This window comes from Leptosomus discolor, unplaced genomic scaffold (assembly GCF_034619465.1).
Source record: "Leptosomus discolor isolate bLepDis1 unplaced genomic scaffold, bLepDis1.hap2 HAP2_SCAFFOLD_63, whole genome shotgun sequence".
Lineage (NCBI taxonomy): Eukaryota > Metazoa > Chordata > Aves > Leptosomiformes > Leptosomidae > Leptosomus > Leptosomus discolor.
Window position 1 is genome coordinate 45742 of NW_028237738.1, and position 21067 is coordinate 66808.

General features: G+C 50.3%; 1 protein-coding gene across 1 annotated transcript in view; it reads left to right on the forward strand.

Annotated features, from left to right (window-relative positions):
* The window catches only part of LOC147413149 (RING finger protein 17-like), a 28915-nt gene extending 19889 nt beyond the window's left edge, over positions 1-9026 (forward strand). The window contains exons 19-25 of the mRNA XM_086480596.1: positions 46-353; positions 1311-1474; positions 2286-2405; positions 3464-3544; positions 4238-4363; positions 8170-8280; positions 8966-9026. Of these exons, the coding sequence (XP_086336722.1) occupies positions 46-353; positions 1311-1474; positions 2286-2405; positions 3464-3544; positions 4238-4363; positions 8170-8280; positions 8966-9010 (955 nt within the window). The 3' untranslated portion in view covers positions 9011-9026. The remainder of the gene's footprint in view (positions 1-45; positions 354-1310; positions 1475-2285; positions 2406-3463; positions 3545-4237; positions 4364-8169; positions 8281-8965) is intronic.
* The last annotated feature ends 12041 nt before the right edge of the window (positions 9027-21067 follow it).

The following is a 21067-nucleotide window of genomic DNA, read 5'->3' on the forward strand; positions in this document are numbered from 1 at the left end:
TCTTTGCCAGGTAATGTGTTGATATGCTTTGATTGAATCTGCTAGAACTCATAAAGCTGGTGTGGCTCGCTCAGTCTCCAAGGAACATCTTAAAGTACATTTAGAGCAAGGGAACACACTACTGGACGGCTGCGGTTCAGAAACGGCACGTGTGAAAACCAGCGCTGCTCTGGAGGACCACATCGCTGTTTCAGAGAGTGAAGAACAGTCGTGTAAAACACGTGTGTCACAGCGTCGTTCAGGAATGGGTGAAATCTATAAACCCCCCTTTATACCTGAAGCGAAGACTTTTCAAGCTGTAGTGAGTTGCGTTGGATGCGATGGAACTATTTATATAATACCCAAATCCTCCGGTAAGGTTCCAGAGAAGAAAATACGTTTGTGCCTGTGAATCTGCTGGCTTGGGTGCACCGGAACATGGCAGCTCTGTGTGCTGGTGTGCGCGTTCTGTGCCAGAGCCCGGCTCTGGGAGGTTCCTGCTGGGGAGGATTGCTGTTGGGAGGCGATGAGGCCTTTGGCGGGGGGGGCGAGGAGTGCATGCCCATGCACCCCCTGCGCTGCAGCGGTGGGGAGAGCTCCGGCAGCTCCCTGGCAGAGGAAACCCTGATCCCCGGAGGAGTTGCCGTGCCCTGACACCCACCCCAACGGGCTCTCCCCTCCTTCCGCCCACCCTAGAAATCCAGGAGGCCCAAGTGCTTCGACAGGCGGGTTACTCACCTCTTCTCTGGGCGGTCTGGGGTGCGGCAGCGAGTGCTTGGCTTTGGAACGCGGAGCTGGTGGTACGTTTTGCCGCTGTTGAGGAAGGTGCAGGCCTAAAGATGCTTGGGAGTTAGCCTGGTTCTCAGCTACTGCTGGACTTTCCCCTTTCCGTGTGAGCTCAGTACCCAGTTTCCCGGTTTCCAGAGGGTCGTCTGGACGTGTGTTTGGTGGTGGTTCATGGTGTCCTGCTGCTGTCTCTGGCAATCTGTTGCATTGCTCATGGAGAGGCTCTTGTACTAGTGCTGTCAAGGTGTCGATTGCAAAATTTACAGACTCTCCTTCTCTGAGATGAGAGTCCAGAAATACTAATGGCTTCCCAATTGGAAATGCAGTTTGCTTTTTGTTTTGAGCAGTAGCGTGTTTGCATATGCTGGACGTCAAACATACAGATTGTATCAGTGTTGGAAAATATTCTTTGGAGCAGCACGTGTGGTTTCTGTTTAAACAGGTCTTCACCTGAATCTGCTGGGGTTTGGTGACTGAAATCATTTGCACTACTATGTTATAGACTGTTTTGAATTGATTTTTTTTATTCCTCCCCCCACCCCCAGAAACGGCACTAAACCAATTGATGACTGACATACAAAGTAACTTCCAGTGCCTTGGTCTTCTGCAACCGTACTGCTGGGCAAAGGGAGAAGCTTGTGTTGTAAGAGGACCAGATGCCATGTGGTATCGAGGTAGAGTTGTAGGACTCAGCAGTGCCTATCTCCAGGTAAGTTTGATTATATGGGGGGAGGGGGCATGTGCGTATGAACAGGCACACGTGTATGTTTTTTAAAAAAAAAAAAAAGGCAAATAATCCAGTCGTCTACTGTCAGTTTATGATCACACCTTTTTTTCATTCAGCTGACCTGACTTTCCAGATGCTCATTCTGCTTAAAAGTGTGGTAACTGTCCGGATGTTAACGTTTCTGTTAAAGATGAATTCTACGTACCTATCTCAGTTGTCACGATCTTTCCCATAGTTTTCCTGGTGATGATAAATGTTCTTAAGTAAAAAGCTCCCCTTGATCCCCTGTAAGTAATCCCTTGCAGGTTTTTTCTTCTTTTGCTGTTGGTGTTACCATGTGTGGAACGCTTTGAAAATACTTGGGTTTAGCTTCCCCCCACCCAGAGAGTCGGGGCTGGCTGTGTGTTTTGAATGCTTTCTGCTGCACAGGTACAGAGCTCCTTTTTCAAATGAGCAGTTAATCCTACCTAAACTCTTGAGTCTGCTTGCCCTCTTTCAACGTAGATTTGCAAGTCTGACTCCAGCCTGGTTCACGCATTCTTTATGTCTTTCACTTCTAAACTGCTGTGGGTTATTGCACAACACGTGGGGTCTCTTGCAAGACAAGTTTGGAAAGTGAACTTCTGACCTGCCATAGCGGTTTTTTAATCCTTTCCTTCATTTCCACCTCATCACATCACCTGCTCTCAGCAGACCGTTATTTTTTCCCCCAGAGAAGTGAATGCTGTCAATGAACGCGTTCTCTGAGTAAACTTGACTGAATTATTTCAGGAAAGCTTTTCTCTTCCTATAGGTACAGTACATAGACCATGGTTACATGGAGAGGGTTATTCCGTGTCTTCTGTATCCAGCCGCGCTGTATGCTGGTGTTCCTGCGTTTTGCATACCCTGTGAGCTCCACAAGACAGTACCGGTGAGCAACGGTGACTTGGAAGAGGTTTTAGCTGGTAGTTACTCAAACTGGTACACTGTTGAGTCCCACCAAGGTTGAGGCTAGTTGCTGGCGTGTTTTCTTGCCTGCGAGGATGGGGAGAACAGCTGGAGGATGGTTTCAGCAAGGGAGGCTTTTACCAGGAGCTGCTGGATTACTTTATGAAGTGACCGTGCTTCAGGAGCAGCTGTCCTTGGAATTAAATCTTTGTGAGAGGGGACGCTGCGGTAGTTGGCAGGATGATACTCAGGAGTGGTAGTTTGTTTTGCAGTAGCAGCGAGAAGAAGGGGGGCCTGGATTTCTTAATGCAAAATAGCCAGAAAATTGTCAGTCTTCAAGTCCTGCAAAAGCGTTTCTGTCATTCTGCAGGTAGCTGTGAGGGAAACCCTCTGTTACCGCTGCTCAACTCATGGGAGTGAGTGGTTTAGGGGTTTTGTTAGTCGGTAATTGGTACGTAAACAACGTTCTCGGGTGTCATCACACCTTAGTCCCATTTGAATGGTGTATTTAGTAAAGGTGAATTACTGAAACGACTGGGTCACTTTTGAACTTGTTCTTAAAGAAAACCTTTTTATTGCTGGGAGCAGTTCAACGGATAGATTTAGACAGACAGGCCTATCGGCCTACGGGTTGGGACGCAGACAGATATTGCAGGGAAACACAGAAGTCTTTAAAGTGTCCTGTGTTTCCTGTTGTCTGTTATCTCCGAGTGTAATTCTGTGTCTTTGGGTTCTGCTTTGGGTGATTGTGCGCACAGACCTTGTTATGCCTGGGGTAAAGGTCAGCCTTGGCAAGCAGCGTCTCTTTCTAAGCCACTTCAACGTCTGAACTGGCTGGTGGGCTTTGTCACACGGAAAGTTTTAGTGTCCCAAAGAGCAGGTAACGTTTAAACTGTTGTAGACAAATCAAACCAGTGATGGGTGTTTTCAACCAAGTTTTTCAATGATAGTCGCCTATTTTCATGCCCCTGTGTTGAGGATGGTGTGGGGCTTAGTGTCAGCGTCTTAACGTGTGGCGATTTTCTTGCTTTCACCCAACAGATCGGCAGTTTTTGGCAGCAAGGTGCAGTGGATTGCCTTCAAGAACTACTTACACATGAGGAGGTTGAAATCCATGTTCAGGTAGCTTAATGTATTCACGGGTGTGGAATGAGGCTTACTTTCTGTTATCTTGCTTTAATTTCCTTTTAACTTGCATCAGGAATAATAGGTGAAGGAGTACAGCAGTAAATGTGTTGCGTAGACAGATCAAAATCCCAAACTAAAGTTTTCTCCCGTGACTTTACCTTTGTTATAATTTTCAGGCCCGAAATGCGTCCTTTAGAGGTCAAAAATGCTTTTTGGTGCTGTTTGTATTCTGTGTTGTCGTTCTGACAAGCAACCTACCTACCACAGCATAAATTCTTGTCAATTCAATTTTAAGTTATTAAAATTGGGCGTAATCGAGTATGGACATGCTTAAATTAATGTATGACACTACAGGGAAACAGATAATCTGTATTGTCTGAAAACCTGCAATTTCAGATAATTTAATTTCTAATGGTATATTGTGGAAGAGAAGGGTTTATCGCTGAGTGAGCGAACGTGGGATGGTGTTTCAGTGTTGGACCGAGTGGTCGGGGCTGCCGTTCCAGGGACGGGCACGTTCCCATTTGTGTCGTTACCTGACGTTAACGACCATCCTTGGGGGTTTCGTCCTGTTGGCGAATGAGTGGGGCGCACGTAGGACTGACAGGTTGGAACTTCCGGGTCGCTGTTTCTAAAACCTCAGTCACACTGTGCCTGTTCTAATCTTATTTTGTCCTGTCTAAGTAGGAATTACCAGATAACCCGTGGGGCAAATTGTCCGTCAGCCTGTGTTTTGGTGGAACGTCGCTTTCTTCCTTCATGGCACGTCAGAAGTTCTGTGTTGCTGAAGAGGGTCAGGACATAACAAAGCTGGTGAGCTTTTTTGTGTGTGTAGGTGTGTCTCTTGCTGCTGTCCCTCTGACATTAAAAAGACTGCTCAGTTGCTCGTCTCTGCTTCAGAGGATCGTTTTCCCCTTCAGAGGACGCTGCTGTCACTGCTGATGTAATCGCGGCGTGCATGGCAGTGATGCAGTTAGAAGAATCTCTCAGCGTGCGTTAGAACTGAGTAACGGTGAAACCCCAATGGTGAATCAGTCTCTTGTTGCGTTTTGGTAAAGTCAGCATGTGACACACGACTTTCTGCAAACTGTCTTGAAATGGGATTGTACCCTTAGAACAAAAATGAAATTTGGAAAACAGCCACCAAGCTGCGTAAGGCGGTTGTAAGCAAGGAGCGTTCGGAAAGCCCGGAATGCTCTCCGCAAGGCATGTAGCGTTAAGCAGACCCGATCCAGAAATAAGCGGTTCAGAAGAATGTGTAAGAAAATGGGTGTTGGAGGTGTTCATTTGTGGACCAGAAAAGGAGCAAGGCGTCCAGAGCTCGAGCTGGTTCCGGGAGCCGAGCCTCGGGAACAGCAGAAGGGGGAAGCCTGCAGCTCTGAGAATGTTCAGCCGCGATCAGCTCTGGGTTTAGCTGCAGAGAGGCTCAGCAGCCCTCCGTCCTCACAAGCCAGCTGCTACGCTGCGTTGGCTGAAGGATACCGTTACTATGTAAAGTACAGCCATTACCCATGTTATTATTTTATAGTAACTTTACTTCCTTGCTTCACATGCGTGTTTTCGGGTAGGTAACCTGGTAAGGACTGTGGTCTGTTCTGGGAGTGTTGTCGTGCTGTTAACAGTGGTAATGAGCTGCTTATGCAGAGCCCGCTACAACGGTGTCTTGCTTCAGAGTGTGTTCCTGTCTGCGAGATGCGCTTCTGCTGAGCTGACAGGCGAGTTCAGGAGCTGGTCTTTGTTACCGTAGCACCATCCCAGCTTAGTCATTAGCCAGGAGATTCCCTGGCAGGCAGTAGGGTGTTGGAGAGCACCCCAGAACCCTGGGCGTGGTGAGCTCACGGCAGCGAGTCTCGTTCTGGGTGAACGTGTGCACGTGAACGTGTCTTCATGTGCATACGCGTAGGTACAGGTGCTGCCTTGTGCTCCTAGATTCAGGCCTGGGGGACTGTGACCTTGCTTCATTTGACAGATGAGTTTTTAATCTCTTTGTTCTGAGCTGAGGTTTAACTAACCGTCATTTCTAGAATTACTTTTTCTACAGCAGTTGACGACAAACCCTTTCCAAGCGTCTGAGCCAAAATAAGTCCCCAGTTCCTCCTACGGCTTGTTTTTGTATTTAACCGCGCTGCCTGTCAGCCCCTCCGTAGGGAGGTGCTTGAGGTCTGCAGGTTTTAAGCTCATGATCTGAGCGAGCCCTTGGCCAGCCTGGTCCCTTGTAATCTGCCCCTGGAAATGGCAATGCTGGCTTTTGGAACAGTCCGTCAGCTCGGGTCGGAGGAGAGCTGCGCTTCAAACTGCTGTTGACACCCTGGGCACGTTCATTCAGTGAGCCCCTGCCTTCTGAATGACAGCCAAGGCCGTGCTGAACAGACTTGACGCACAGCCGTTTGTGATGGGACTGACTTGTAGTCGTCTGAGCGCTTCCAGCCTCACCAGGAGCTGTTCAGCCACCAGCCGTTCTAGGAGGGACCAGCGTCTCCTCAGGCAGAGGGAGAACCCTTTAGGCAGAAGCAGCAGCGTGCAAAGGGCTGGTTCCTTCTCCTCTGATTCCACGTGGGCTTCCATGGAAGGGAGAGCAGATGCTGCAGTTGGTGTTGCAGCACTGCTGGCAGCGTTGCAGATCCCAGCCCTGGGACTGCGAGGTGGTTGGGCCCTGCGGCTTGCAGGAAGGCTTATTCCTCCTGTCCCTGTTCCCCACTTTTACACAGGCAGTTAATTCCCTCTGGAACCGGTGATCTGTACGACTGAAAGACCTGCCGGATCCCCTGAGCTGTTGTTTCCTTGTTAGAAATTTATCAGGCCAGGCCTGGATGAAGGACGGGGCTGTCACGTGACTGTGGCCGTATGCTGAAGGCCAGCTGTGTGGGTTGTGGGTCCCGCCATCTGTGACACCAAGAAGACCTGTTCTGTGGCTGATATTCGCAACAAGTCCAGTGGAAAGGCGTTCTGCAAACACCTGGGTAGAAAGCCCTTTCTGCTTTCCTTTTGTCAACAGGAGAGGGAAGTCTACGGTACCCTGTCCGTGTCGGGGAAGTACAGAATCTGAGACTTGCCGGACTGTCACTTCGATCTTCCTCACCCTAACGACGTCTTTAATGCCTCAGCCTACTGGCTGGGCTCATGTAGGCTGCTCATGGCCAAAGCTTTGCGTGTGGTGAAGGAGGTACGAGGTGACACGCTGCCCTGCAGCCTGCCCTTTGCTTTCTTTGGATTGAATTCCTCGTGCTGAAGAGTGCTCCTGTGTTGCCTTATTAAGTGTGCAGTGTTAGGTGATGTGTGAATTATCTATTAAACATTCAGGGGTTTGGCTGTGGCTTCAAAGATGCATTAAGGAATGTGAGGCCTTTTCAGGTGTTTCAAGAACAGGCACAAAGGCGGAAAGGCAGAGGGACAGCCGTTTGAAACAGGTAGCTCCTTGAGAGGTCTTGGCAGGACACCTTTTTAGGGTCAGTGTTTGCAACTGGGCTGTCCACGCCCCGGTGTGGCAGATCTGGCAGTAAGCACCCTGCTGGCAGCGAGGAAGGGCTGGTAACACAACAGCAGAGCTGCGAGGGCAGTTTTTCTTTCAAAGACGCGCACGAGAGGTGACCAAGGTGCCCGGCTGGGCGATGTGCAGTGCTCTGTTGGGAACAAGCAGGAATTTCAGAGGAATCTTCAGAGCCAGGTGCAGTCAGGTGGCCCGTCACAATATTCCTGGTGGTTTGGCAGAAATCTGGCACTTTGTGTGTGTCTGTGATCTAGTTAGATGTCCTTTCTTTACCGGTATTTATCAAGATGGGTTTGTTGGGGTTTTTAAGCTGTTTTATTTTGCAGTTATCGGTATCTGATTGCTTCCACTTTTTGTTTTGGGCAGAAGTAGATGTGTGAAAAATAAATTATTTCAGAGAAATTGTGCCTTTTGTTATGTATGACATTAAAGTACGAGAGAGGACAGGAGCTGTACCCCGGAGCTATGGTCCAGCTGAGCTATGTGCTATCCATCCTTACTTTAAAGGCATAATGGAATGTGCCAAGGTTGATTTTGTCCTGAGCCAAGTGAGCGCACGGCACGTAGAGCTGAACCTGTACAATATGAGGGTCTAGAAGACGACAGACCGGAGCGTGCTGTGCTGCCCAGACAATGGGTATCTGTACCCTGCAAAGTCTGTGATCTGTTTTGAACGTGGGATGATGCTGGCGGCTAAGGAGTCAAATTATCCTTTGCCTTTCTCGTAAGGGATAGCTTGCTCTGGCAAACTGCAGTAGCCTTGGGCACAGCATTCGGGTTAATCCGTGCCAATAAATTGCTGTTATCTTTGTTTTTCTTTCTAAATATTTTCTCTCTTTAAAGGGAATGCCATATTCAGTGCACTTTTGAATTAACAGCAGCCAAGTTAGCAAGTCAGTGTGTTAGGACCATTTCAAAGATAGATGCTTTCTATTTTAAAAGTGTTAATTAACTAGTTCTCTTCTGTTATCTTTTAGCTTAAGTTTTTGTTGGAAATGTTGATTAATATCTTTTTCATCAAAGACATGCTGGTTACATTCTCAGATAACTCCTTTGTGCCAGGAATCATCCCAAAGCTAGTTTCCATTTTGTTACTAAACATGATGCCTGACCAAAACCTCTCTTGGTCTAGGAGCTACTCGAAGAAGACGTTCCTGGTTTGCCTTCGTACCCGTTGCCACCGCTACCTGTTCCAGGAGATCCCTTTCCTGTCAGAGTCACCCATGTGGTGTCCCCTGAGGAGGTACGTTTTGTGAACATCTTGGATCTGTTGCAGTCAGGAAATGTTGCAGTCCCGCCCTGCTGGTGAAAAGGGCGGGACAGCTAACAGTTTTAGGTGATAGAAAACAGTGGGTAAGGTGGCAAAAGGCTGCTGAGTTGTTGATGCAGATGGTTGTGCACTGCAGCTGTCTGCATGAACTCTTGCTTGAAATACCCTCTTCAGTGAGGGCGGAGAAATACTGACCGTTTCCCTGAAAAGATAACTTTAAGAATTACAGTACTGCAGTCTGGTGCTTACCTTGTATCATCAGAAAATAGGTCATTGGATTTTCACTTGGTGGAACAATGGTGATTTATCTCTTCCTTGTCCTTCAAAGGTTAAATTACTGGAACATTGTAGAGTGAGGTGAACATTTTCTGCCTGTTACAGTTGTATTTTACGTCTAAGTGATTGCTTTAAATTCAGCATCATGGCCTAACAGAAATTCACCCCACCAATTTGCGTGACTATAAGTATTGGGGGGGGGGGGGATGGCCTAGGGTGTGCCTATCCGTTAGTACCCTGTACATTATCCGGGATTGATTTTCCAGGTAGGCAGCGATGAAGTTGTAACCAGAAGTCCAAGGGCAATCAAGAGAGACTTCAGGGTCTTGGGAGGAGTGGTGAAGGGATCAGGAACACAAGTAGTGTTCTCCTTTCCTTCCAGTTGCAGGGAGTGACGAGGGAAGAGACAGGAACAGCCATCAGATGAATACCTGGCTCCGAGCCCTGTGTCACTGGCAGAATTTTGGGGGTTTTGATCACAGGACCCCAGGCAAGTTGTTGTTGTTTTCTTACCGGAGAGGAATATAAAATGTTTTTGAAAACAAACCAACCCAACAAAACCCCGGGGTGGTGTTTGAGCTGTGGTTGCTCCTGAGCATTAGTCTGGGAAGTACATAGCCACGTGATGTCACATCGAAAAGGGATTGTTCGTGTAACGTTACAGGCCTTTGCTTGCAAAATTAAAATAAAGAAGAAAAAAAAAGAGAATGGAAAAAATAATTGATTTTACTTTAAGATCTTAGAGTCAGGTCTCAAAATAAGTCTGTTGGGGTTTGGTTTGGTTTGGCTCTTTGTATACTGCCAAAAGAAAAAATAAAAAAAAAAAAAAGTGAAGAATTTTACTTCACAAATTCCTCACGAAGTCTTGTTTAATGCGGTTGCTGTTTCTGATGGTCGTTGTCTGGGCTTTGATTCTTCTGCATAGGCATAGGGGGAAAATCACACATATGAGGGGTTTTAGTTCTTGTAATGCCCAATTTAGAGGTTTCTATGAACTTGTCCTCTGGCCTTAACAGTAGTGGGGAGCTGTCAAGCCTGAAGGGCACTGCTTTTGTAGCTGTAAGAATGGTAACACCTGCCTTGTCCAAATACTGCTGCTGTAACAGAAATAACCCATCCGTTCTAGTAAAATTGTTTTTGTCTTGATTCTCAAGGGAAAGAGGCTCCAAGTTAGACATCCTAATCATATGTCTTGCATGTGTGGTTTTGTGATCTGGTTTTACAGTGCTATTAAATTAATAATTTGCTTTCAGTGCTGAGACTTGTTTTCGGAGTTTATGTTTTCTTCCGGGAAAAACAGAATAATCTTTCTTTTGCATGGTTAGACTTCCGTGGTACAGAAAGCTGTTTAATGATCTTTTCTCACTGAAGTGTGCACCTGTCAGCAAGGAAGTTGATTAAAAATAAATACACCTTGTGCATGGTCTAAGTAGAGCCTGTCCCTCAGCACTGCCCCAGCAAAGACCCTTCGGACGAGAGGGGTGTCGTGGGCGCTGGCAGTCCCCACTGGCCCTCGGCCCTCACTCCAGCTGCACTTCCATGGCCGGGGAAACACCAGGTTTGGGCACACGGCCCCGCTGCTGGGGCAGGTGCTGCTGGCGGCAGTGGGGTGACCCGCCTCGTCCCAAGGAGCCAGCAGGGATCGGGGCTTGCGCTGGCAGGAGCGGGCCAGCCTGCAAGGAACTGCGCGCCGGTGGAGATGCCTGGGCTTGGTGCAGCGGGGCGGTCCCGGGGCTTTTTAGGGCACAACCCAGTGCAGCTTTGGTTCAGGGAAGTGTTTCAGCGAGCCTGACCTTTAAATGATGCAAGTGCCCACACTGAGCTGAGCGTGGTTGCTCACACGCTCCCCGTGAACTGGGAGTCCAGCATCATCCTGGTCAGCGCTCCTGACTGCCGAGCTGGACCGACTCCTCCCCGTTGTATCAATGTCCAAAATGATTTTACTCTTCTGTGGCAAATCACTGCGCCTGGAGCAGCCCCCCACCCGGCGGTATGACGGGAGCTTTGGTCGGAAGGGAAGAGCGATCGAGTGGGGGGTTTCACCGATCCCCCGCTGTGGCTCGTGGCCCTGCCCTGAAAAGCCCCGGCAGCGGCCAGGGGTTGCCAAAGTGTGGCGGAGATCAGGTCATCCCAGCGCGGCCAACCCCCCACCAACCGGCCTCGGCTGCAAAAGCCTGATCGCAGGGCTCAGTAGCCCGTTTGGCACTTGCCCCCCGCTCATGAGGGAGGAGAAACCGCGCCCGGGGGGGCGACCACCAGCCCCCCCGCCCCCCACCCCCGTCCCGCCGGTGCCCTCCGGCGGCGCCTGGCACGCGCGGAGGTGGCCGCGGGCCGTCGCGGGGCGAAGAAGCCGCCCCCGAGCGCCCGGTGCGGGCCCTGCCCCGCCCTGCCCAGACCCTCTGCCGCGACCACCGCCCCCGCCGCCAGCACCGTCCCTTCTGCGGCCCCCGCCCCGCCTCTCCGCTCGCCTCCGCGGCCCGAACCTGCCCCCGCCCAACGTGGCCGGGCCGGGGGTGTTCGGGGGGCGGGCGGGGGCATTACGGCGAGTGGCAGCCGCCGGCCCGGCCCTCCGCGGCGAGGGGTCATCCCCGCCCAAGCCCCGAAACCAGCCGGGGCTGGGGGGAGCACTCCAAGGCGCGACTGGGAGAAGTGGGGCTGCTGGAGTTGTTGGGGGAGGGGGCGGGGAGGTGAGGGGGAGGTGGATCCGTGACTTGGTTTCCCCTGCTGAGCAGGGCTGGGGTTTTGGGGGGGGAGCACCAGTGGGTCCGTGCCTCAGTTTCTCCAGTTGGGAGCTGGTTTGGGGCACCTTGGAGAGGTGGAGGATGAGTCCGTGCCTCAGTTTCCCCTGCTGACAGCAAAGTAGGATCCCATTTGCAGGGATGAGGGACTGACTTTTCCTCCCACCCCGTGCCTCAGTTTCCCCTTGACCGTGGGGCAGACCCCACCCCAAGGGCTAATTCTGAGGAGGTCCAGCCAGCAGCCTCCGGTCTGCCCAGTTTAACACTAAACAAGCTCTCAGGGAAGGTGTGGTGCTGCATCCCGTGGGGTGCTGGCCGTGACACCGCCGCGTGCCTCAGTTTCCCCTGCAAGGCTCCTGGGAGCCCCGGCCTTGGTCCCCACTGAGCTCTGGGGCTTCTCACCCTTTTATTTCCCTTAAAATCTCCCTTTTTTTTTTTTTTTTTTGTTTGGGCTTGTTTTGGTTTCGTTGGTTGTTTTTTAAGCTATTTAACCCAAGGGGGCAGTGGCCCTGCCTGCTGAGGCACGGGTGCATCCCCCGGGCTGGGGTGGCAGGGGGTGGGACACAAGTCTGTCCGCGTCCCCGTGCCTCAGTTTCCCCTGCCAACAATAAACGCTGCGTCCTGCGAGGCCGTGGCCTCCGTGTCATCTTTTGTGTCTCACCCTGCCTGGGTGGTCCCCCAGCACCAAGGCACCCATGGATGTGGGGGTGCAGGATGAGAGATACACCCTGGTTTGGGGGTGCAAGTTGTGGAGTTAACCATATTTAGGGGTGCAGGGTGGGGGATTTAACTGGACTTGGGGGTGCAGGTGGGAATATAACCAGATTTTGGGGTGCAGGGATGGGAGAAACAAAGATGCCGCAGCATCCACCCCTCCACCCCGACAGCCTGGCTCAGCGGCACCTGTGTGTGTGGGGGGGGTGTGTGCTGAGTGCCCTCTAGTGCCGCTTGAAACAGCCCCGAACTCCCCATTTCTTCTCTGTCCTTTCTGCTCTGTCTGGGTTTTCCTGCCTCTCTTCCCCTTTGGACCGGGGTCACACGGGGGAGGGGAAGAAGGGACTCGCAACTGCCCATCCTCTTGTTCGTCACCCCACAACATCCAGGCAGGTGTTTCTTTTCCTTTTTCTCCTTTTCCTCCGCACATGGCATTAACATCTCTCCTTCTAATCCACATTTTTTCTCAGCGTTGGGGTTTCGGGAGCTGGGGGTAGATCAGGCCCCTGCAGCTCGCTCCTGCGCTGCCGCAATCGAACGTGCCCAGCACGGCTCAGGGCCCGCTGCCAGCCGCAGCCAAGCAGGGCATCACTGAAGGGACTGGCGACCTGGAGAAGAGAAAGACCATAAGCTGCACCCATTCACCCCATAACGCTCCAGTCTGGCCAGTCCGTAAGCCTGATGGATGGTGGTGTTTAATTAACAGTTATAGCAAACTGACCGGTAATAGCCCGTCCCTGACAGCTCCATCCCGAGGGTACCCTCAGTGGTAACAGCAATACAGGCGGCCGCCTGTTGGTGGGTGGCCGCTTTGGGTGGTAAGGACCTGGTTTTTATGATTCCCGTAAAAGAAGAGATGGTTGTACTGGTCCTTTGCAGCCATCGCATGGAAAGGGATCTCTCTTGGTAGCAGTGGAGGTGGTGTGTGGACTGACCATGGCTACAGCTGTTAGAACTGCCTCTGGAGACCAGGCAGGGCAAGCACAGAGAAAGTGGTTTAGTATTTTACCCACTCCTGAGTGCATCCGAAGTGACAATAGGCCACACTTTATGGCCACAGCGGTGCAGCACTGGGCTCGAGGGGAGGGCATCAGGTGGGTGTTCATCCACGGTCTCATACTCAGGCTGACCATGCAGTCGAATGAACCCGTGGTTTGATTGAAAGATGTGCCGATGTCTGACACCGTAACTGGGATGTACAGCCACCACAGGCGGTCTTTATTGACAAGAACCGCTGGGGGCGTCATGGAAACCCCAAAATTCGAGCGTTTTGTCCTATGGGACCATTGATGGGCATCGCCCCTGTACCAGATGATAAAAGGGACACTGTGGACATACGTGGGCCAACCTGTAATGGTGAGGCTGCCCTCCCTCGGCATTGTGCCCATGACCCTGGCGAAACCCAGAGGCATATTTGCCTGGGAAGCCCTGGATGGGAGTGGGAAATCTACCGTATTGGTGCCGGTGGATAATCCATGACTTCTAACCCTGAAGCCCAGTTTCCAAGCTGAGGCCAGCCGTGTTGTCTTACAGGGACAGCGGATCGCCCTGGTGTCCCTGCTGGCCATGGTGACAACCAGGACCTGGATGACCATGTGGTGGCAAAAATGCCAGTGGGATTCACCTGAGCAATGAACTTATTCCTTCCTACCTGCTCATGACACCGTGGGGTGGGGACTGGAATGGCACTACCCTGCGTTTCAGCATTCCCAGGGCAACAGCTGAGTGTGGTGCTCAGTGGAACACAATGCTGTGTGACCAAAGGAGAAGGAGTGTGTGGAATAGGGCTGCATCCACATCCAAGATGCCACCTCGGGATCAGGCCAACGAAATGAAGAAAGTGGTAAAAGGCTGGGAGGCAGTTGTTGCTGTACCGGGGACTAATGGGTCGGGGAAAGTTTTGGAATGTTTGGATTTTAATAGGTGACTGCAGTTATGATTATTGTAATTTGTATTGTAATAAGCCAGAGTAGGCGTACAGTACTGAAACCTGTTAATGGTAGAGTGCACCCCCTTGAAACCTGTTCTGTCCGTGTTGGACAGAAGGATAATTGAGGAATGACGATCCACAGCGAGCACGAGAGCTCCCCGAGGTCACACTCGCTTTTAACGCTGGAGGCAAGAGGTGGCTGCACGACCGCTCCCAGGAAACCAGTTGAGTAACGGCTGTGGTCATGGGTGGGTTGTGGCAGATGCACCCGCCCTGGCAAAGAGCCAACATTGACAGGGACTTGCCAAAGACAACGATCGGAGTTCAGCCGGTAAGATCTGATCATGGCGTTTACCTCACGGTTTTGGCACTTGGCCCCAGCTCATGAGAGCTGACCCCAGCCTGAGGCGAGGGAGCGCAGCCGGAGCCCAACCAAGAGGTGCTGGGAGCCACTCTGGGCCTCCGGGGAGCAGCGGGGCTGCGGCCAGGGACTCTCCTGGGGGCTGGGACGTGCCCGAGGACGCTGCCCGGGGCTGAGGGCCCTCACCCCCCGGGGGCCTTGGGTGAGTGGAGACCCCGCAGATTCTGTCCGTGTGCAAGCCCTCGCCCATCGGTGAGTGGTTGCAGGGTCGGGGCACCGGGCGTGGGCCGGTTCCCCCTCTGTGAGTGGGGTCATCGTGCCAAAAGGATCGATGGTGAAACTTGGGCATTCTTGGGCCAAGCCGTGGAGTGTGATATTCCCAGCTGACCCCGAGCTGTACTGCACTCTGGTGGAGTGCTGGCTGCGTGGGGTGGGAATAAATCCCCGTTCTGAGCGGCTGCTCCGTCCGGTTTGTAGGTACCTCCAGGACATGGGGATGCTGGGTCCCCCTTGTGCTCCCCAAACTCCTGACCCCCCCCCCCAAGCAAGCGCTCGTCTGGGGCTGTCGCTGCCCCAGGCACAAGCACCTTGTAAAGAGCTGAATTAGTTCTGTGATTCCTTGCTGTAGGCAGCATTCAGGCTTTGTGAACCTTCATCCATTGCCTCACACCTTGGCGTGGATGACTCAAGGCAGTCGAGCACCGCGCTACAACACAGTGTTAATCGATCGGAGCCTTTTCTAATCTTTTTCCCATTTCCACTTTCAAGCAGCAGTTTATTAGTTCAGTGCTCTGTAGTTTAGAGGGGGGTTTCAAATCCTCAGCTGTCAGTGAAAAATCCATCAAACAGCTGAGGTAGATTACCTTATTTTAGTCATCTAAGAAAAAAGAATCTTCAAGGTAAAAGGTTGTGCTGTTGGAATCCCTGCCGTGGTGAAACACAGCAGAGGGCTGGCTTTAAGAGTGCAGACTGTCGGTTTACTTGGTGCTTGACTTCCTCTGCAGTTCGCCTCAGGCCATTCTTCTTCCCTCCTCATCTGATTTTCTCTCCCCCTCGGAGTTCAGAGGCAACAACATTAGCAGCCCCCAAAGTCTGCTCTGCCAACCGCTCTTCTATGTTCATGAGCCAGGACAGGAGAGACGGGAGGACAGGTTCATGCTCCGAGCTTCTCAGCAACGGGGGAGGAAGCACAGCACAGCTCAGCTCAGACCCTTCTTCCACCTCACGGGCACTTTGAAGCTGACCTGTCTTCTGAACTCCTGCAGTACCTACAAGCTCAGTGCTGCTGCCAGTGTCTGCTCCAGCTCTCCGGTGCAGTGGGTGCTGGGAAATGCCATGCTCTCGCCTGGCAGAAGGCACTGGCTTCCTTCCCCTTGTCCCCCTGCTCCTCCTCAGGGCAAGCGAGCTCTGCCCTCACTGGGCCTGTGCATTGTTACCCCAGGGGCACCCCAGCTTGCAGCAGTGAGACCTGCGCTCACTCACAGCTGGGAGGGGCTTGGGGGGGCAGTTCCTGGCAGTCCTGAACGGCAGCTCGTAGCCAATGCCGGGCTAAGTCCCTTTCATGATCATCAATAAGCAAGTCCTGTTTAGGTTTGTTTTTTTTTTAAAATGATAATAAGGAAAGTGACACATGATGTGCGGAAAAGACTCTACAACCTGCAAGGTCACACAGTAGGTGTGTTTATTGCGCGCAGATGCACGGGGGATCGCTCCTCCACACACGGGCATACCCACTGTGGCCGCTTGTCCAGGATTTATACAGTTAAAACATCACCTATTTCGAAACATCTGTACATATTCATGATCTATCCCCGAAAAGGCAGTTCCTTCCTGTCACTCCATTTCCATAATCTCCGCCTCGGGCTCCTCCTCGGGGCGCTTGCGCAGTTCCTCCTGGTGGTTCTGGGCAGGGGTCTTCAGGGATGAAGGCCATAGGTCTTCCTCGCTGTGTACTCCTCGCCTCTCCCCTGGAATCTCTAATTTGGCTGAGCTTGCAGTCCCAGACCGGTTTCAGCCTGGTCTGTCCTTGTGTGCACACCTGGCTATCTCCTCTTTGTTCTTGTTTAGAGATGGATGTTAGCGAGCCCCCCTTAGCCCTTAGCTCCTCCTGCCTTTGACGCTTTTAAACCATGAATTATGTCCTTGTTTCTGTCCTTTCTGTTTCCCTTATCAGCTTCTTTCTCAAGCAATTTGCAGGGGTTAGTGACTAATTGCTTACTTGCCTGTATGTTAGTTCTGGGAAGCAAGTTTTAATAGTTTTAGCTTTTTCTATGTAGCTCCCTATTAATATTTTCGATATATCTTTGGTTATAGAATATATTTTCTATATGGCCCCCTATCAATTCCCCCCTTTTCTGTTAAGTGAATTCTTTTACTACAGCCGAACACAATGTTCCTCTATCTAACATTTTTAAAATACTGACTAGACTCAAATTTCCGTCGTAATTGGTTCTTTTTCAATTCATTGTAGGAATCCCCTGTCTTTTGAAAACACCATAAACTACATCAGACTGTTATACAAAGGACTATAAACAAAAGGATAATTGTTATCATTGTGACAAACAATTGCTTTAACCATGTTAGATTTGACAACCAAGAGGTTAGCTTTTCCCACAGCTTAGAAAAATCCCAGGAGGTGCTTTCTTCACACAGCTGTAGTGAATCCAGGCGCTTTGTTCTCTGATCCTAATTGCCGTGAAAGAGGTGAGAAGCACTTGATATGGTCCTTCCCACTGTGGCTCCAAAGTTTTCTCTGTAAGAAACTTAACACACACATAGTCTCCAGGCTGTATGTTAGGCACTGGCCCATCCAAACCCCTGCATCGGGTTCCAAACAGCGGTTTCCCAGATTTACAAAGCTGTTTCCCTAATGCCACCATATAGGAAGTCATCAGTTCTTCACCAATTTGTGAAGAGGTTCCCTTTTGTACCGCATAGGGTCGTCCATATAGAATTTCAAATGGGCTTAGCCCTTCCTTAGCTCGGGGTCTAGTTCGTATCCATAGCATTGCTAGGGGTAGAGATTGTGGCCAGGCCCAATTGGTTTCTTGTCCTAATGTAACAATCTGTTGTTTAATCAAGTGATTCATTTTCTCCACCTGGCCACTGGATTGTGGCCGGTATGGAGTGTGTAGTTGCCAGTCTGTCCCTAGATGGTGGCTTATTTCTTGCACTATTTTGGAGATAAAGTGCAGCCCTCTATCTGAGGACGTCACTGCTGGGACTCCAAACCTGGATATGATTTCTTGTAGCAACACCTTGGTCACCTCTCGAGCTTTGGCTGTTCTGCATGGGAAGGCTTCTGGCCAGCCTGAAAAGGTATCAGTTAGTACAAGCAAGTATTTACACCCTCCTTTTCTAGGAAGTTCCGCAAAATCAGTTTGCCAGTGTTGTCCCGGACAATTCCCTTTCCCAATTTGGCCCATTTCTGGTTTGGGGACAATTTTTGGATTAGTCTGGAGGCAAAGGTCGCATTGCTGAGTCACTTGTCTGACAGTGGTGTATAAATTTCGAGCCGTCACGTGTCTGATAAGGTATTTGTGTAATGCCTCCGCCCCCCAGTGTCCCTTCTTGTGTTCCTCCCGGACCAATGGCCAAACCATCTAAGAGGGGACTATGAGTTTCCCATGTGATGTTACGGCCCACCCATCCTCATTGGATGTTCCTTCCAAATCTGTGATTAACTTTTGATCCTCCTTAGTGTATTCTGGCTTACCTTCTAGGGTTATCTGTCCATCTGGGACTAGTGCTCCCTCCCCACCTTTACCATTTCTTTAGCTGCCTGTTTTGCCTCTCTGTCCGCCAGTTCGTTTCCTCTTTCCAATTCGGTGCTCACTTTCTGGTGTGCCCTGATGTGCCTAATTGCCACCTTTTCAGGAAGTTGGACTGCATTTAAAAGTCTTAAAATTTCCTTTGCATGCTTGATAGTCTTTCCTTGGGAGTTCAACAGTCCTCACTCCTTCCAAATTGCTCCGTGGGCATCTACCACTCCAAAGGTGTATTTAGAATCAGTCCAAATATTCACAGCCTTTCCTTCGGCCCTCTCCAGGGCCCGAGTGAGGGCTATGATCTCGGCCTTTTGCGCTGAGGTGTCAGCCGGTAGTGGTCCAGATTCTATTACCTTTTCAGTAGTGGTGATGGCGTACCCGGAATGTTGTTTTCCGCCTAGAACATAGCTGCTCCCATCTGTGAAGCAGTGCTCTACCCCATCCATGGGGGCATCTTTGAGGTCAATGCGGCTAGAGTACTTGGCCTCAATCGTCTCGAGGCAGTCGTGGTCCACTGGTTCTCCAGTCTTCCCACTAAGAAATGAAGCTGGGTTGACAATGTTAGTGGTCACAATTTCAACATCATCCTGCTCGACCATGATAGCTTGATATTTCAGGAACCTCTGTGGGGAGAGCCAATGTCCCCCTTTCACTTCAAGGACTGTAGACACTGTGTGGGATACTAAAACAGTCATTTTCTGACCCAGGGTAAACTTCCGAGCTTCCTGAACATTCAGGATGACTGCTGCTACCGCCCTTAGGCAGCCAGGCCACCCTTTGGCAGCAGCATCCAGTTGTTTGGAGAAGTACGCCACAGCTCGTCTGTATGATCCCAGGTCTTGTGCCAGTACTCCTAACGCTATTCCCTGCTTTTCATGGGAAAATAGGAGAAATGGTCTACTCACATCAGGGAGTCCCAGTGCAGGTGCTGACATCAGGGCCTTCTTCAGCTGGCGGAATGCCCGATCTGACTCAGCATCCCACTGGAGGTGACTTTGGCTGGATGTTATCAAGGAATACAGTGGTTTGGCCAGCAGGCCATAGTCATGTATCCAGAGCCGGCACTACCCTGTCATTCCCAGGAAGGTCCGCAGTTCTTTTACAGTCTGTGGCCAAGGGGTCTGGCATAGGGCTTCTTTCCGGGCTTGCCCCAAGGACCATTGCCCTGCACTGATCTCATACCCTAGGTATGTAACCTGCTGCAAAGTCACTTGTGCCTTGTTTGGGACACTCGGTACCCCTGAAGCCCAAGAAATTTAATAAACTTGCAGTCCAGGTGACACAGGCTTCTCTGGGTTTAGTTGCAATGAGGATGTCATCCGCGTACTGTAGTACCTTTCCTTCTTCCGATGGTGGTTCCCATAATCCCAAATCTTTTGCTAGTTGGTTCCCAAAGATGGTAGGGCTGTTCTTGAAACCTTGTGGCAACACCGTCCACGTGAGCTGGGTCTTCCGACCACTCTTAGGGTTTTCCCACTCGAATGCAAAACTTTTCTGACTGGCTTCATGGAGAGGGAGGCAAAAGAAGGCATCTTTTACATCTAAAACTGTAAACCAAATTAAATCAGGGGTTAAGGTGATTAGCGAGGTATATGGGTTGGCAACCACGGGGTATAGATCCTCGGTTATTTTGTTAATGTCCCTCAGATCCTGGACTATTCGATAGGACCCATCTGGTTTTCGGACCGGGAGAATGGGGGTATTGAACTCCGATTCGCATTCTCTCAATAAGCCCAATTCTAGGAATCGCTCTATTTTCGGTCGAATCCTTTCCCTGTCTTCTTTCTTTAGTGGGTATTGTTTAATTCTTACCGCTCTCTGTCCATCCTTCAAATTTATTATTATTGGTTGGGCATTCTTGGCATGTCCTGGTACATCAGTCACCCAAACCCTGGGGTAGACCTGATCAATGATCTCTTTGTCGATTTGTCCTTCTATGGGAATATTAACCAAAGACAAGCTCATTATTTGTATATATTGATCATCTTTTACACCCAGAGTAATCTCACCCTTTTTGAATTTTATGGTGGCCCCCAGCTGTTCCAGTAGGTCTTTTCCCAACAGGGAATTCGGGGAGTTTGGCATAGACAAAAATTTATGGATGCCTACCTGCTTGACCAGTTTATATTTTAATGGTTCCAAAAAATAAGCTTTTTCACTCTGGCCAGTCGCTCCTTTTACCATGACATAGTCATTTCCTAAAGGCGTTAAAGCTTGATTCAAAACTGAGTATGTTGCCCCCGTATCAACTGGAAACTCCATTTTTTCTTGTTTTTCTCCTAATTTCATTGTAATCAATGGATCCTCTAGTCAGTCCTCTTCCACTTGTGCAATCGTTTTTCTTGGGTTATCCCGCCACCTAGCGTTCCCCTGACCCTGTCGCTCCAGACATTCCCTTTTCCAATGACCAGGCTTTTTACGTACAACACATTGATCCCTGCTCAGGGGCGTCGGTCCGCGTCCCATCCTGGGTTTAGGTTTCCATTCTCTCTCTTCTCCAACTACTGCCACCAATTTGCCTAGACTCTGCTTATGATTGTCCTCTCTGTTGCTAAACACCCTCCAAGCCTCTTCCAATAACACTTCCAGGTTTCAACTATCTGTTGGACGTAATTTTTGTAATTTATGTCTGATATCACTCTGGGATTTTCCTAGAAATAGGGACATCAGGTGTTGTATTACCACTTCTGACCCAGGGTCCAGTGATGTATAATGACACATCGTGTCCCTTAGTCTATCCAGAAATTCAGAAGGGGATTCAGAGGCACCTTGTTTCACTGCATATAGCACTGCCCAATTTATAGTTTTTCAAATTCCTTTCTCCATTCCTTTCACTACCCATCCTTGATATGCTCGTAATCTCTCCACATCAGCTGGTCGATTAGGGTCCCAGTTTGGGTCCTGCAGGGGAAAGTATTCTTTAACATCAACCCCTTTTATCTCATAAAATTCCTTTGCCAAATCCCCTGCAGTT